This window comes from Mercenaria mercenaria, chromosome 9 (assembly GCF_021730395.1).
Source record: "Mercenaria mercenaria strain notata chromosome 9, MADL_Memer_1, whole genome shotgun sequence".
Lineage (NCBI taxonomy): Eukaryota > Metazoa > Mollusca > Bivalvia > Venerida > Veneridae > Mercenaria > Mercenaria mercenaria.
Genome location: NC_069369.1, coordinates 23924540 through 23942110, shown reverse-complemented (window position 1 = coordinate 23942110; position 17571 = coordinate 23924540). Strand labels below are relative to the sequence as shown.

At 36.3% G+C, this 17571-nt stretch overlaps 1 protein-coding gene across 1 annotated transcript in view; it reads right to left on the bottom strand.

Moving 5' to 3' along the window:
• Window positions 1-7: 7 nt before the first annotated feature.
• The window catches only part of LOC123546046 (anaphase-promoting complex subunit 4-like), a 71807-nt gene continuing 54243 nt past the window's right edge, over window positions 8-17571 (bottom strand). Inside the window, exons 20-24 of the mRNA XM_053550463.1 lie at window positions 15271-15372; window positions 14253-14351; window positions 12908-13087; window positions 2497-2605; window positions 8-366 (exon numbers count right to left, since the gene is read on the bottom strand). Coding sequence (XP_053406438.1) covers window positions 82-366; window positions 2497-2605; window positions 12908-13087; window positions 14253-14351; window positions 15271-15372 — 775 coding nt within the window. The 3' untranslated portion in view covers window positions 8-81. The remainder of the gene's footprint in view (window positions 367-2496; window positions 2606-12907; window positions 13088-14252; window positions 14352-15270; window positions 15373-17571) is intronic.

The window sequence follows — 17571 nt, the reverse complement described above, 5'->3', positions numbered from 1 at the left end:
AACATGATTATTTTTAAGTCTTTTAATAGCACAATCAATTGTTATAGTGTAACAAGCTTAATGTATTGAGATTCAACCACGCTAAGAACCAGACTGTTCACCACTGTCTATTAGACCACTACTGTTCTCTTTGTCTTCTTGTCCATCATCTCCATCCATTACACTATCTTCTATTTGCATACTAACTCCTGACTGGCTAGTATCCTGAGAGCTGCAAGCTGATTGGCTAATGTCATTATTACTTGCAGCTGATTGGTCAATTTCACTTTGAGAAGTGATGTCAGCACCATCTACTTCATCCTCATCATCTTCATCTTCCTCGGCATCCATGAGAAAAATTCTAACTCTTCGACGTGATGAAAATAACTGAAATACAATAATTAATACTGAGAAGATGTTCTAATAAAACATGAAAAACTTAGTCTACATGAAAACTTTGCTCATATCAAAGAACTATAAAATACACAGAATGGCAACTTGGGATAATCCCGCGTCATCTCGTGTTAGCGTGTTATCTTATTTCAAAGCGTTTGCTGACTTAATCAATCATGATCAAATCAACAGGCGCTTACTGAAGTACAAAACTGGTGGTACGCCCGGCACGTAATAAACCAATTTGAGTCCTTTTTCAAACGAAAACTGTGGATTTCTCAGACTTTCAATCATAAATTCATTTCTTCCCCGTGTAGAAAATACTAATAACTTTAAAAATGCACCATTATCATGATAAACAAACGATCCGAAAGTAACCTTATTTCAAAGTGTTTGCTGACTTGATCAATCATGATCAACAGACGCTTACAATGAGATCTCATTCAGTTGTCACGGGATGTTGGCGAGATTTGCTCTATATGCCTTTCAAGTTGCCGATCTGTTTATTTTATAGCTCTTTGCTCATATGAAAAAAGGATGTAATACTTCAGAACAAAAAACAACAACTGAATACAACAATTTATAAATTCACAACGAAGGCCAACAATGTCAAGTCTGTCATTAGTTGACGCAAATCAAACAAGAGTTGCCCATAAGTCAGAGCTTCGATTAATCAAGAACTTCTATTTCTAACCAGGGCCATGACTTTGAAAGACTTATGTTCAAAAATGTTACTGAGTTATTTTATTACAATTTATTACTAATTAAAATTTTATTATGGCAATGATAAGAACTTATAAAACTTTGACCAAATTTTCTAAATAAGGGCCATAATCTGATTTAACTTCAACCAAGAGTTCTCTAACCATGTTATGAATAAAAGCTGGATGAGAAGGATGTATTGTGTGAAGTTTCACTCCAATATACGTAGCTTATACTGAGATACAGCTTAATAGTTAGTAGTATGCAAAACTTTAACCAGATATTTAAAATAGAACAAGAGCTGTCACTACTGGTGACAAATGCTCCTGAAGCATGCCCAAGAATGCTACAGTTGTCTGCACAAAAAAAAAAAATCACACAACATTTTGTGACCTTGACCTTGACACGAGAGACCCGGGTCATAAGCGTGACACACCTTTTCAATATGGTTAACATTTGTGTCAAATCATTTTCAAATCTCTTGATAAATAGCAGAGTTATGGGCCAGACAAGAAACACCTTTGACTTCTAAGTGTGACCTAAACCTTGGAGCTAGGGGTCTGGGTTTTGCACATGACAGGTCATCTCAATATAGGGAACAATTATGCCAAGTAACTTTAAAATCTCTTCATCAATGGCAGAGATATGGACCGGACAAAAAACAGACCATGTTAACCTTTAACCTCGAAGTGTAACCTAGACCTTAGTGTGACCTAGACCTTAGAGCTAGGGCTCTGGATCTTGCGCATGACATGTTGTCTCATTATGGGGAACATTTATACCAAGTAATTTCAAAATCCCTTCATCAATGGCAGAGTTATGGACCGGACACAAAACAGACCCTGTTAACCTTTGACCTCTAAGTGTGACCTTGACCTTGGAGCTAGGGGTCTGGGTCTTGTGCATGACAAAACGTCTCATTATGGTGAACATTTATGCCAAGTTATTTCAAAATCCCTTTATGGATGGCAAAGTTACAACCGAGACAAGAATTTACACGGATGCACGGACAGTGCAATTTTAATTTGCCCACTTTCGGGGGCGTAAAAAGAGACATAATTCGAATTCAACCAAAAGTTATCTTACTTCATTCCTTAAGTAGATTTGATAACTGGGAATGTACTGACATACAGCTTGATAGTTAGCTGCATGCAGAACTTCCACCAAATTTTCAAAGATGTATAAAAGTCATAATTTACATTTGTAAAGTGATGTAAGTAGGTTACTTAAGTAGGTCTGATGTCTGAGAAGACAACCTTACTCAGACTGCCATTGCCTTGCAATTTTTTATCAGCATGACTGGTTTTATGTTACACTCATATTTTAGGACATACAGTGAATTTCCAGATTAAATTGTAGGAAAAGACCGGACCTTGCACAAGCCAGCTGGATAGCTTGTTCGTATGGATTTATTGTACTTACAACAGTGGCAGTATGTCTTGTTCCACTGACAGCAAAAGAATGGGCTTTCATATTCTGTAACCAACGGTACTGAAGATTCTCTGTCTGTCCTGTAACCTCTAAAACAGGTCTGAAATAGAATAATTCTACAGTGAGTATTTATAGCCAAAATCACAAGCTCTCAAACTTAAATACTATTTTTTGTAAAGTGACCTATGCGCTATAAATAGTGCCTTTGAACGTGTTTATAATGAAAAGTAGTGCTATAAAAATCTGGTATAATATATATAGAACAAGAGCTGTCTCCATAGGATGACACATGTCCCCGATAGCACTTTGAATGAATAGTTATGGCCGAAGTTAGAGTTTAGGACCTTTGACCTACGGAGCTGGTTCTTGCGCGCGACACGTCGTCTTACTGTGTCACACATTCATGCATAGTTATTTTAAAATCCATGCATGAATGACAAAGATATGGACCGGACATGCCCATCAATGCACTGTCATGAAAAATGACCTTTAACGTCTAAGTGTGACCTTGACCTTTGAGCTACGGACCTGGGTCTTGCGTGTGACACATCGTCTTACTGTGGTACACATTCATGCCAAGTTATTTGAAAATCCATCAATCGATAATAAAGATATGGACCCGACACGCCCATCAATGCACTATCCTTTAACGTCTAAGTGTGACCTTGACCTTTGAGCTACAAACCTGGGTCTTGCGCATGAAACGTCATCTTACTGTGGTACACATTCATGCCAAGTTATTTGAAAATCCATCCATCAATGACAAAGATATGGGCCGGACACGCCCATCAATGCACTATCCTTTAACGTCTAAGTGTGACCTTGACCTTTGAGCTACGGACCTGGGTCTTGCGCGCGACACGTCGTCTTACTGTGGTACATATTTATGCCAAGTTATTTGAAAATCCATCCATCGATGACAAAGATATGGACCGGACACACCCATCAATGCACTATCCTTTAATGTCTAAGTGTGACCTTGACCTTTGAGCTACGGACCTGGGTCTTGCGCGCGACACGTCGTCTTACTGTGGAACACATTCGTGCCAAGTTATTTGAAAATCCATCCATCGATGACAAAGATATGGACCGGACACGAAAATTGCGGACAGACAGACAGATGGTTCAAAAACTATATGCCTCCCTTCGGGGGCATAAAAATTGACATTTTCCCTACTCACTGCATTGGAAATTATAACATAAATTCGATATGATCTGCAAAAGGTAATGTGCAAAAGTTATGACAATGCCGCTAAGTGAAAATGCGCTGATGTTCTGACAATGCCTGCATACAGGCAAGAAGAATGTACATGTAGTGCTGGTGAAGCTGATTGGGAAACTCACTCTCACACTAAATAAAACAAGAGGACCATGATGGTCCTGAATCGCTCACCTCTTCCCACATGACCCAGTTTTGAGTATGACGTCGTTTTTTCTATTATTTGACATAGTGACCTAGTTTTGAACTTGACCTAGGTATTATCAAGATAAAAATTCTGACCAATTTTCATGAAGGTCCATTGAAAAATATGGTCTCTAGAGAGGTAACAAGGTTTTTCTATTATTTGACCTATTGACCTAGTTTTCGAAGGTCATGACCCTGTTTTGAACTTTATCTAGATATCATCAAGGTGAACATTCTCACTAATTTTCATGAAGATCTCATGAAAAATATGGCCTCTAGAGAGGTCACAAGGTTTTTCTATTTTTATACCTACTGGCCTAGTTTTTGACTGCACGTGACCCGGTTTCGAAAGTGACCTAGATATCATCATGGTGAACATTCAGATCAATTTTCATGAAGATCTCATGAAATATATGGCCTCTAGAGAGGTCACAAGGTTTTTCTATTTTTAGACCTACTGACCTAGTTTTTGACCGCACGTGACCCAGTTTCGAACTTGACCTAGATATCATCAAGATGAACATTCAGACCAACTGTCATACAGATCCCATGAAAAATATGGCCTCTAGAGAGGTCACAAGGTTTTTCTATTATTTGACCTACTGACCTAGTTTTTGAAGGCACGTGACCCAGTTTCGAACTTGACCTAGATATCATGAAGGTGAACATTCTGATCAATTTTCATGAAGATCTTGTGAAATATATGGCCTCTAGAGAGGTCACAAGGTTTTTCTATTTTTAGACCTACTGACCTAGTTTATGATGGAACGTGACCCAGTTTCGAACTTGACCTAGATATCATCAAGGTGAACATTCTGAGCAATTTTCATGAAGATCTTGTGAAATATATGGCCTCTAGAGAGGTCACAAGGTTTTTCTATTTTTAGACCTACTGACCTAGTTTTTGATGGCACGTGACCCAGTTTCGAACTTGACCTAGATATCATCAAGATAAACATTCTGACCAACTTTCATAAAGATCCCATGAAAAATGTGACCTCTAGAGTGGTCACAAGCAAAAGTTTACGGACGCACGCATGGACGGATGACGGACGACGGACACCGCGCGATCACAAAAGCTCACCTTGTCACTTTGTGACAGGTGAGCTAAAAAAATATTTGCAGTTTATTAAAAACTAGACATGTGTCCATTGACCACTGGTGACCCTACTTCTCCTAACCTTACATGGTTTCATGAGTCTAGGTGCAATATTGTTAAGATATGCAACACAACTTTTAAGCACTTAATGTGTATTTTTCACCAGGTCATTTTTCACCAAAACTCTGGTCTGGCTAACTGAAATCCCAAACAGAACACCTGGGGCACAACTTCGCATGCTATATAACAATCCCCTAATGTTTTATGACTCTAGGTCAAGTACATTTTGAGATACAGGGGGAAACAAACTTCAATATTTTGACTAAGTCAAGGACCATAACTCTTGTTTTGGAGATTGAAAAAAAACTTGGGTGCATAATTACATGCTGAATCATATTCAAATATAGTTCCATTATCCTAGGTGAATTTTTTTAAGATGTATGCATCACAAACTTTTATTTTCAATGAAATCACGGACCATAACTTTGTTCTGGTTGAGTAAAATCCCAAACAGAATTCTAGGTATGCAACTTCACATGGTGAATAATATTTCCATTATGTTTCATGACCCTACACAAAATACATATTAAGATACATGCAACCTAACACTTTGTCTTTTTATGAATATTTTTCACTTACTGAGTTGGCTGAGTGAAATTTCTAACAAAATCTAAAGTGCACAACTTCACATGCTGAATAATATTCTTGTAATATTTCATAATCCTAGGTCATATTTACATACATGCAACATAAACTTTTAGGCCCTTTGTCTAAGTCAAGGGCCATAACTATAGTCTGGCTGTCTGATATCCCAGTTAAACACCAGGTGCACAACTTAACATGTTTAATAACTACTAGTATCCTTTGAGGTTTGATTACTCTAGGTCAAACACTTTTTGAGTTATGCACGACACAAATTCGGTCAGGCAGATGGACAGGCGGATGGACAACAGTAACTGTTTGCAAATGGAAAGGAACTCTAATTTAATATAGATTAATCTTTCCAATTAATCTTGTTTATTCTGGCTAAATTCCGATTTAATTGTTTGTATGTAATTTTGCATCGGTTGTCATAACGCTAAGTCGTTGCTATGGTATGTATCGCGAGATTTCGTAGCAGACGATAATTTATAAGTAAAGTCACGGGTTTGCCGTGCTTCCGATTTGCCATTCAGCACGAGGCCGTTTTAAGAACAAGACATAAATACCAAATATGCTAAGCGATAGTTATGCCACGTGGCAAAAAACAAGAAGTGTTGGGTACCGGCAAGGTATAAGAGAAACGTCGCAGATGGGATGGAGAATGTTAGAGGTAATTTTATCGACTTCCAGCAAATTATTTGAGTCTCACGGTCTCGTGTGTCAGTAGTCATTTCGTAATAGGAAGACAGAAAATTATGTCCTTTATTGAATGTAGTAATCAAGATTACAATTCGGTTTCAAATTGCGGTACATAGGACCGCGTAAACAAAGGAAATGAGACTTTTTTATTACTCAGATTTTATGATGCAGAATATTAATACTACATGTTTACTTTAGAATGTTATTACTTTGCATGTTCATTCGAGCTTAACACACACAATGTGTGTATATATATATATATAAATAAGTAGGGGCGAATTGAAGGGTGCGGTGGAGTTAGTGGATTTCACTCCTAGGTTTCAAACACCGGTACGATAGAATGTCGTTCAAACAACTGTTAATACAATATTGGTTCAATCGAACGTCGAAGGGATACGTTACATACCTTAATTCAGCCAGACAAATTGCGTGAACTGCTGAATCCATTTAAAATTAGTCAGTATCCTATAAATCGGAATTGCGTGAAATTTTATCAAAATATTTTAAACAAATAAATTTATTGCCCACAAAAGTTAGGTCACCACGTTTGTTTATAAATTAGAATAGGGAGCTATGACGGCACGCATTGACCGGCGGGTGACCGTAGCAAGCAGTAGGTACGTGAAAGAGCCCTTTATAGGAAATACCCGTAGAGTAGAAATTTAGTAATCAACCAGACGAACACAGTTGCAAGTATCAGCTTTGCGCAAGTAATAAACAGAAACATCGCGATCCGTAGGCGCCGCGTATATATACAACGCGCGCATGGTACCTCGTTTTACTATTAAAAGTTTAATATTTCTATCACCACTTGTGAAATTCTATAACGGTTAAAATAAGATAATGAAAGAAATACAGACACAATTCTACAAAAACGGTCGATTTTAATGAAATTGCATGCTTACGAATTTATACAGCGCGTTCTTTAATTTTTCGTTTGTCCAAAAAGTAAATAAATGTAACATACTATATGCATAAAGCTCAGATGTTGGACTGCGAAATGCAAAAATCAGAATGGGAAAATATTAAATAATGAACGTATTGCAGCAATTTAAAAACTTAGCGTTAACTGCTATTTGGCAAAATTTTACACATGTTAAAGTACATACACTGTGTAGTGCGCTTTCCTTGATTAATAATGGAATGGTCCGTTATCCTCGCTAGTGTTATTCAGTAAAAATAGTAATTCAGATCTAAATATAGCTAGGTAAAATCATTTTGATCACCCTATTTGGCTGACGAGTCTATAAATAGAATTTTTGCGACTTAGCATAAAGTGTATTAACAGGATGTCGTAACGTTTTGGTAAGTTTGAATTGATTTTATTATTGTTGTTTTTAGAAAATATAGGGATAAGCAGTTCTTGTCAGTCAAAATAATTCGACTGTCGGATTGTTGTATGTTTGTGACTGGCAGTCCAAACGTCAAAACTGTTATATTAAGGACCAAAATAATGGTTCACAGTCATATATACGTTACTGGTTTTATCGCCTGCGGGTAGGCACAGTCAGATATAGGTTTATATCATCAGAACAATTTGTATTTTTTTTTTATTTTTACATAAGTCAATGAAGAATTGAATTCCTCTTCTGATAAATTTAAGTTTTATTTGAATTTATGTCCAATTCGTGAAATAATCGGAAATTGCTTCATTTATTTTGGTCATTAAAGTGTTTGACGCGAGTAGGGATATTGCCCACATATATGTTTATACGGGTGCTAGTTTCTTTATAAAAATAAATAAATAAATAAATAAAAACATGAGCTGTCACTGGTGTTGGATGGTGCCCCACAGCGCTTTGGTCTTGTGGCCCTGACCTTTGACCTGGTGACCCCGGGGTCGCGGGGGTCGTATACTCAATAAGTACTTTCAGCATGTGAAGTTTGAGCATCCTGGGTGCAGTGCTTCGCGAGTAAGGCGTCTTCAGGCACAAAGATGACGTGGCGGGCGAGCGATCTAACTAACGGTCTGACAGTTGAAAACTAATATGCATCCCTAATAATTTAAATTTTAACAATATATAGGTCTAATGCGATATTTGGTACAGCAGCATTTCAAATTATTTGAAGACGAACAGTAATAATGAAACAATAAGAAAACATATAACATGATAATGTGATATTACAGTACTTTATTCAAAATCGAAGTTTTGATATTCGAGGCATTTTATAATACATTGCTAACTTGAACAGTACTTTGTATCACTTCTAAAAACTTGAACATACTTGGTCTTGTAGGGTAATACTTGGAATTTGTTTAATATAATGGTTATTGGTCCAAACTTTTCCGGACCTTGTTCTGACTAGTTGTATGGTTTTCTTTTTCTTTGTTTGTATGTTTTTCTTGACTATTTCGCGTCGGCGAAACACAATGTAACAATACAATTTAAAAACATTGTTCTCGAACGTATCAATTCGGTTCAAATCATAATGCATTCATTTGAAACTAATCGTTGTTATACTTCGATACGATCAGTATACCTTTTGAATTTAACAACTGAGTCGGCCCTAACTCATTCGAAGGCAAGTTCGAGTTGGGAAGGCCCACGATTTGTTAATAATAATAATAATAATAAAAAAAAAAAATGGTAATCACGCTACTCGATATCAATTTCCGGTGATATTGCGCAAGTGCACATCTTTCCGTAGGTTAAGACTAAAACTTTTAAACGCATAGTTTTTGTATTGGCAAGGCTACTGATTTAGCTAGAAAGGGAATCTTGGGATCCGTCTTTATGGCTAAGGGGTACCTGGTAAGTATATGGTACATGGAAATACCTGGTTACTGTATGGTACCAAATGGGTACCTGGTTTTTATATGGTACATGGAAGTACCTGGTTTGTGTATGGTACCAATGGGGTACCGGGTTCGTATATGGTACATAGAAGTACCATAAGGTTTTATGCAGGTGGCGCTCGTTGTCATATGTCATACACCCAGGATTTGCATGTCACACATTCAGTATTAATGTCATCTGTTTAACGAAGAATAATCGGAGACTTTATAAGGTTAACCCGAAGTTACCCAGTAATTTGTCCGTCGCTTGCTGGTGCAAGAGAAGTGTGCGTCTTTAGGGCTTAAAGCACGCGATACAATTGCTTGCTCTCGGATAATAACGGTTCAGTCCGTTTTGGAATATTACCATGGGATTCATTGAATGAACGTGTTCTATAACTAGTATTGTAAGAATATTGGGGGAAATAAAAAGAAATTTAAGTTATTTCTTTGTTATTTTGTGGCGGAAAATTCTTACGTCTGGGTGCGACTAGGGCATGCCATACTGAGTTGTTAACTGTCAATTACTAAATCTTTTTGCATACTCATGGGTCCCTGACCAGCCGCCGCCATTTACCGGGGTTGGTGACACTCGTGGGTTCAAAATTCAATTTTTTCTGGTTCATTTTTTCGAGCATATAAGAATTGGCCATAGAGCGAAAAGGGCTAGGCGTTCTTATAGTTGCTCAACCATTTACATAGGTTACATTTGTTGTTATTAGGTTTATGTTGCGCCAATGGTATCTGGTTCGTATATGGTACATGGTGTACCTGGTTATTGTATGGTACCAAAGGGGTACCTGGTTTGTATAAGGTACATGGAAGTACCTGGTTCGTATATGGTACAAAATGGGTACCGGGTTCGTTTTGTGGTACATGGAAGTACCTGGTCCGTGTATGGTATAAAATGGGTACCGGGTTCGTATATGGTACATGGAAGTACCATATGGTACATGGAAGTACCTGGTTCGTATATGGTACAAAATGGGTACCTGGTTTGTAAATGGTACATGGAAGTACCTGGTTTTTATATGGTACCAAAGGTGGTGCCTGGTTCTACCTGGCTTTGGCGCAACGAGGTTCAAATTATCTAAGGCATGCCCGGGTCGCACCCTTTGTGAGGATTTTCAACTTCAATCGCCATTTAACGTTTGAAGTTGTAAGCCACTATGACCGTCTTTCAATCCACACTTACCCTAAACAAAAAATAAACTTGTGTTTATAATCGGAAGTGTTTTTATTTTCTTTTAAACATGAAAGCTTAGGTTATATGATGGTACGTCAACCTAGGAATTCTATCCTAGAATAATATAGATTAATCTTTCCAATTAATCTTGTTTATTCTGGCTAAATTCCGATTTAATTGTTTGTATGTAATTTTGCATCGGTTGTCATAACGCTAAGTCGTTGCTATGGTATGTATCGCGAGATTTCGTAGCAGACGATAATTTATAAGTAAAGTCACGGGTTTGCCGTGCTTCCGATTTGCCATTCAGCACGAGGCCGTTTTAAGAACAACCCGCCCACCGCACCCCTTTTTTAGCATAATTTAAATACTATTTCGTTTGTTTTATGATACTATAGATTTTCAATCAATAATTATAATGGTAAAGTATTAAGGCAGTTACACGTTATATGCAATACTTGCCTATTTTTGCAACATTCTTGTTACTTTTTTGCTGCCGAGTTGTTCTTACTCTTTCAGAATGCTTTACTTTTTATGGCATCAGATGTTAAAGCACATGAGTCAAGAAACGCTATAACCAGACAGAATCGACACAATATGCTACTTTTGAAGTTCAACATCACAGTATCGTTCAGAAGCCAATGATTATATCATTCAGCCTTATTCGGAAGGATCACAGGATACGATGAAACCGGTGACACTGTGATGGAAATGTATTCTGTACTGGTTCAAAATATCTATATTGACCGTTAACATTCACCAGCGTTAACTTTTACTTGTGTTTAAATGTGCTTATTTAAAGAACTTGACACTTTAAGACATCTTTGCCTAATTTATGATTTTGATTACTTACACCATTTGTAATCAGATGTACATGGTGACATTTAGAAATGATGTGAAGTGCCTGCGTTTAGGAGATACATATATTCCTGTTTGTTAACTTTTACTTAGGTTTAAAGGTGCTTATTTGAAACACTTGACTCTAAGACATTTTGCCTAGTTTATGATTATGATTACTTATACCATTTGTAAATCAGATGTACATGGTGAAAGTTATAAATAATGTGAAGTGATTGCGTCAAGGAGATACATATATTCCTGTTTGTCATTTTAAAATTGCTTAGCTTGTTACCTTAAGCCGGTACCAGAACTTATAACTTTAAACTCTAAATATTTTCTTTTACTTTCATCTCTTTTATTTATTTTCTCTCTTCTAATTTTTCTTCTGTCATACTGGCGGAAAATTCTTACGTCTGGGTGCGACTAGGGCATGCCATACTGAGTTGTTAACTGTCAATTACTAAATCTTTTTGCATACTCATGGGTCCCTGACCAGCCGCCGCCATTTACCGGGGTTGGTGACACTCGTGGGTTCAAAATTCAATTTTTTCTGGTTCATTTTTTCGAGCATATAAGAATTGGCCAGAGAGCGAAAAGGGCTAGGCGTTCTTATAGTTGCTCAACCATTTACATAGGTTACATTTGTTGTTATTAGGTTTATGTTGCGCCAATGGTATCTGGTTCGTATATGGTACATGGTGTACCTGGTTATTGTATGGTACCAAAGGGGTACCTGGTTTGTATAAGGTACATGGAAGTACCTGGTTCGTATATGGTACAAAATGGGTACCGGGTTCGTTTTGTGGTACATGGAAGTACCTGGTCCGTGTATGGTACAAAATGGGTACCGGGTTCGTATATGGTACATGGAAGTACCATATGGTACATGGAAGTACCTGGTTCGTATATGGTACAAAATGGGTACCTGGTTTGTAAATGGTACATGGAAGTACCTGGTTTTTATATGGTACCAAAGGTGGTGCCTGGTTCTACCTGGCTTTGGCGCAACGAGGTTCAAATTATCTAAGGCATGCCCGGGTCGCACCCTTTGTGAGGATTTTCAACTTCAATCACCATTTAACGTTTGAAGTTGTAAGCCACTATGACCGTCTTTCAATCCACACTTACCCTAAACAAAAAATAAACTTGTGTTTATAATCGGAAGTGTTTTTATTTTCTTTTAAACATGAAAGCTTAGGTTATATGATGGTACGTCAACCTAGGAATTCTATCCTAGAATAAGTATAAGAAATGAATTTATTTTTGTTAAATTTCTTGAAAAACGAAGGACAGAATAGTATTGACTAATAAACCATAAATCACTAGTGCAATTCATGTATCTGCTGATCATATCTGATTGTTTAATTTACATTAACTCTGAAAAACAGAATATTCAGTTTTTAATTATTCACATATAAATTGTTTCCCATGTGTAAATAATGAAAACACTGTTTTGAAAAGAATAAAGCATCTGAGATGCATTGAAATGAACAGATTCAGTATTTTTCACAAACACTTAACCCTTATCATGCTGGACACAATTGATCCTGTCTGTGCGACCAGTGCAGCTCATCATGATCAGCCTGCACATCCATGCAGTCTGACCATGGTCTGCACTTTTCACTATTCAGACAGTATTTTTTTTTATATGCACCCCTTTTAACAGTAAATGGTACTGTCCAAATTGAAAGATGGACAAGTTCATTACAGAAATGTAGCATGATAAGGGTTAATATAATATATTACTGAACTTACATATCCGAGCGAGTATTTACTCCTGCAGTTCCCGACACAGTTATGAAATTCTCTTCCGTTATCAAGTCAAGGGGTAACTGCATCAGCACAGGAGTACGATCATCTGTGTCTTCAGCTAACAGCACTGACAAATGTTTATCATCGTAACAGGCTATATCTAACACACTTAGACTCCCGCTGCTGGAAGAAGTAATAAAACTGTGTACAGCAGTTTATCATAATAGCATGTTTATGTTTTGTGTTATAGGTAAAGAAAAATGTGCTCAAAGCAGTTTCAAAAAGAATGATGTTAACATTCTATAACACATACCCCCTGAAAATGCGTGGTAGATTGTTGAGTAAAGTCCATAACAGGGCTGTAACCCAAGAAAAGAATCAAACATGACAGTCCCAACAATATGTGCATGTCTACATCATGTTGATAATGTACATCAAGTTTCATTTTAATTGGATAGAAACTGTAGGAAGAACTGAGTACATAACAACAGAAACGTCAAGAGCTCATGTTCACTAAAAAATCTTGGTTTTACTACCGGTATTTATTTACAATTACTAACAAATAATAGTACCTTCAAATTACCAAAATTTGACATCAATATGGGTTCATGCCCCTTTATAGTAGCATTTGATATGAATTTACGTTGTTTTCTTAGGTATCCTTGCTTTGTACAAAGATATGATCACTCAAGGCAATAAGGGGATAAACAAAGTGTCTGACTTATTCAGAGTTTCTAGTGGACTAAACATGCAAAATACAAGGAAAATGGCTCCAGTAAGATGTGTTTCACTGTAAAAGCATAAATACTAAATGCCATTAAAATAAATTTTCTAATATTACTGTGTATTTGCATGAATAGATGAATGCTGAAGTTTGAAAGTGAATCCTGACAAACTAATTTCATTCTAAAGAGATCCTATCTTGATCATTCAATTTACAATTAATCCTCATCATGCTGGATACGATTGATTCTGTCTTTGCGATCAGTGCAGATCATGATCAGCCTGCATGGATGTGCAGTCTGATCATGATCTGCACTGTTTGCCATTCAGTCAGTATCTTTTTGGTAAGTATCCCTTTTAATAGTTAAGGTACTGTCAAATTGAAAGATTGACAATTTCATTGTAGAAATTTAGCAGGGTAATGGTTAAGACATATGTAGTGTATACATGACCTTGAAAACAACAGCAACCATTCTTATAGCAATTATCGGACAAAATTCAGCATAGTAGAACTTGCATCTGTATTGGCATTTAAGTACATTTTATGTCAACTTGCAAGTATTTTAGGCACAGAAAATGTTCATTCCACTCCAGTTTTAACACATGAAAACAAATATGAAATTACCTTGACTGTGTGGAATCCGTGCTGGTACTGCTGCTATTTGGGTCAGGTCTTGTGAGACAGGAGAACTTGACTGACGTAATCCTCATATTTTCTGAAACACTGCAATTCAAACACAAGTAAACAAAAAGCTATTGGCTGAACTTTAATGCTCAAGACTGATGAAATGAATGCTCTTTGGAAGTTTTGCTATTAAAAAGACCTGAAAATAAAACAGATGCAAAATCTGGGTTTAATAAGTATCTCTCATCTAATCATGAAGCACAAAATCATGAACTTAATAAAACAGACTGGTTAACAAATACACTTTTTCTGCAACTGGTTAACAAATACTCTTTGTTTAGACTGGTTAATAAACACATTTTTGCTAGGACTGGTTAACAAAGATACTTGCAGAGACTGATATCTAAGATAAACAGGGGTCATAACTTTCATTATAGTCAGGCAAGACTTACATAACCAAGCTATTTATTTACAATTTAAAATTTTATTATGGTAATTCTAACAACCTCATGCAAAACTCCAACAAAATTTTCTTAGACAAAGGGCAATAATTTTAATAGATTTTAAACTTGAGTTCTCTAACTTGGTTTTATAAGCAAGTTTGAAGGGAAGAATGCCTTTCAATTCAATATTATGTAGCCAAGACAGATATAGCTTGACAGTAAGTTGCAAGTAAAACTTGAACCAAACTTTTTACATTGACGAAGGTCAATTACTCCTACTAAAATCAATTAAGAGTTATGAAACTTGGTTATGTGAGAAGGTCTGAAGTTTAAGAAGCATTGTGTGAAATTTCCATTCAATATATATTGGTGTTACAGAACTATAGTGTGAAAGTTGTATGGAAAACTTCAACCAAACTTTGTAAGTCAAAAAAGGATCAAAATTTACATTAAATTAAGTCAAGAGTTACCTAACTTCTCTATTTCAATAAGTCTGATGACTAGGAAGCCTTGCATGAAGTTTCAATCCAATATGAGCACTTTTTTATTTTAAGAATAGTCAAGCTAAAACATACCTGTAACTGTTTGTAGGCTGTGTAAGTATATAAAGTTTATCACAAGGGAGGAATTCTGCTGTAAATGCTGTATACAACAGCGAGGGCTGTCCTGCTGTGAATCTGAAATATTGTAGAATGTATAACTGCAACCAAATTCTTTAAACATCATACAGACAAAAACATTTGAGATTTCAATGTGTAGGTGCACACTTACCTGAAGTATGCAATATGTAATAACAAACATCCACTACAATTGTTCAACTGGCTCTATACACAGAGGTACACAAGTTTGAATGCAAAAGTAAAATTTTACGTGTTTTATGGACACTATATATGATTTAAACTGTGATGCTAAGAATTTTAACCCAATAAGCCCTTACTGACATGTATAATTAATATCCTACATGTACATATGTATTCACTTTTCTGGCACAGGCCCCAACAGGCTTTTATTAAAATTTCAACAATAATTGTTGTATAACTAGAGCTATCACTAAAGGTGATGAATGTACCCCCCGCATGCACTGACACAGTACCGTAGATACCCATGTATAATGCGCAGTTTTTTGACCCCCGGGACCACCCCCGAATCGTGGGTGCGCATAATACACAGGTATAGACAATTTTCCAACTTCAAAACAAGTTTGTTACCGATGTTCGCCATTTTGGTAAAGGGAAACTACTCCCCGCGCTTACTGTCTCCGCTAAAATCTAAGATTGCCATTACGTTCCGTAAAAGATCGAATTGTTTATTTTTCTTTTCAAACAAAATTAATTTCATATAAATTTAAAAGTATTTTGACGAAAGAAATGTTTATAATCACAAAATTATGTTACTAATTAAAGATCGGGAATTATCTTTAACCGAGATCAAACTGTGAACAACATAATTGACACGAGGTGACACGTTGATTGCCGGTAATTACTGGCTTTATGATCGTGACAAAAAGACTATCACACCTTTTGTTATCAGTTTAAATTGAGAAGCTCATGTCATTTTGAAAGATACCATTCCGAAATATTGAATCAGCTGCTATTTATTTATTCAAAATAGTGAATTAAAAAAGGTAAAACAACAAATATAACAATAATTTACTGGTTTTATTTTCGAGAAAACAAAAATCGATAATACCGTGAGACCGATGCTGCTCTCCACCGCGGAGATAAAATTTATTACCGGTGTCGATGTAAACTCTACTTTCGTTTTCCATCCACCTCAAAATTGACCAAAAAATTTTTTTTTTTTTTTTTTCCCAGGATTTTGGACTAAGATCGGGGGTGCGCATTATACACGGGTGCGCATTATACATGGGTATCTACGGTACATTGCAATTTGACGCACACAAGATTGCATAATTATGTGGACTGTATGTATATAGACTGTATGTATACAGTATAGTAACAAAAAACAAAGTCCCACAACTATGCAGAATATTTATCTAAAAGAATGTAACATGCACCATGCACAACTAGGGTTGGTACTGATCACTTGTGTGAAGTTTCATTAAATTGTGTGTAAGGGTTTGGTAGATTAGGCACGCACAAGATTGCATATGTAGACTGTATGTACATAGTATGTTAACAAGAAACAAAGTCCCATAACTCTGCAATTTTTGTCGCTGAAAGAACCTAACATGCCCCATGCACAACTACTGTTGTTACTGATCACTTGTGTGAAGTTTCATTAAATTGTGTCAAGGGGATGAGGAGAGATGGTGTGCACAAGATTGTGTCTATGAATATAGTATAGTAACAAAAAAAAACAAAGTCCCATAACCATGATAACTCTGCAAATTTTTTTTCTGAAATAATCTAACATGCCCCATGCACAACTACTGTTGTTACTGATCACTTGTGTGAAGTTTCATTAAATTTTGTCAAGGGGATGAGGAGAGATGGTGCACACAAGATTGTGTCTATGTATATAGTATAGTAACAAAAAAACAAAGTCCCATAACTCTGCAAATTTTTTTTCTAAAAGAACCTAATATGCCCCATGCACAACTACTGTTGGTACTGATCACTTGTGTGAAGTTTCATTAAATTGTGTCAAGGGGATGAGGAGAGATGGTGTGCACAAGATTGTGTCTATGAATATAGTATAGTAACAAAAAAAACAAAGTCCCATAACCATGATAACTCTGCAAATTTTTTTTCTGAAATAATCTAACATGCCCCATGCACAACCACTGTTGTTACTGATCACTTGTGTGAAGTTTCATTAAATTTTGTCAAGGGGATGAGGAGAGATGGTGCACACAAGATTGTGTCTATGTATATAGTATAGTAACAAAAAAACAAAGTCCCATAACTCTGCAA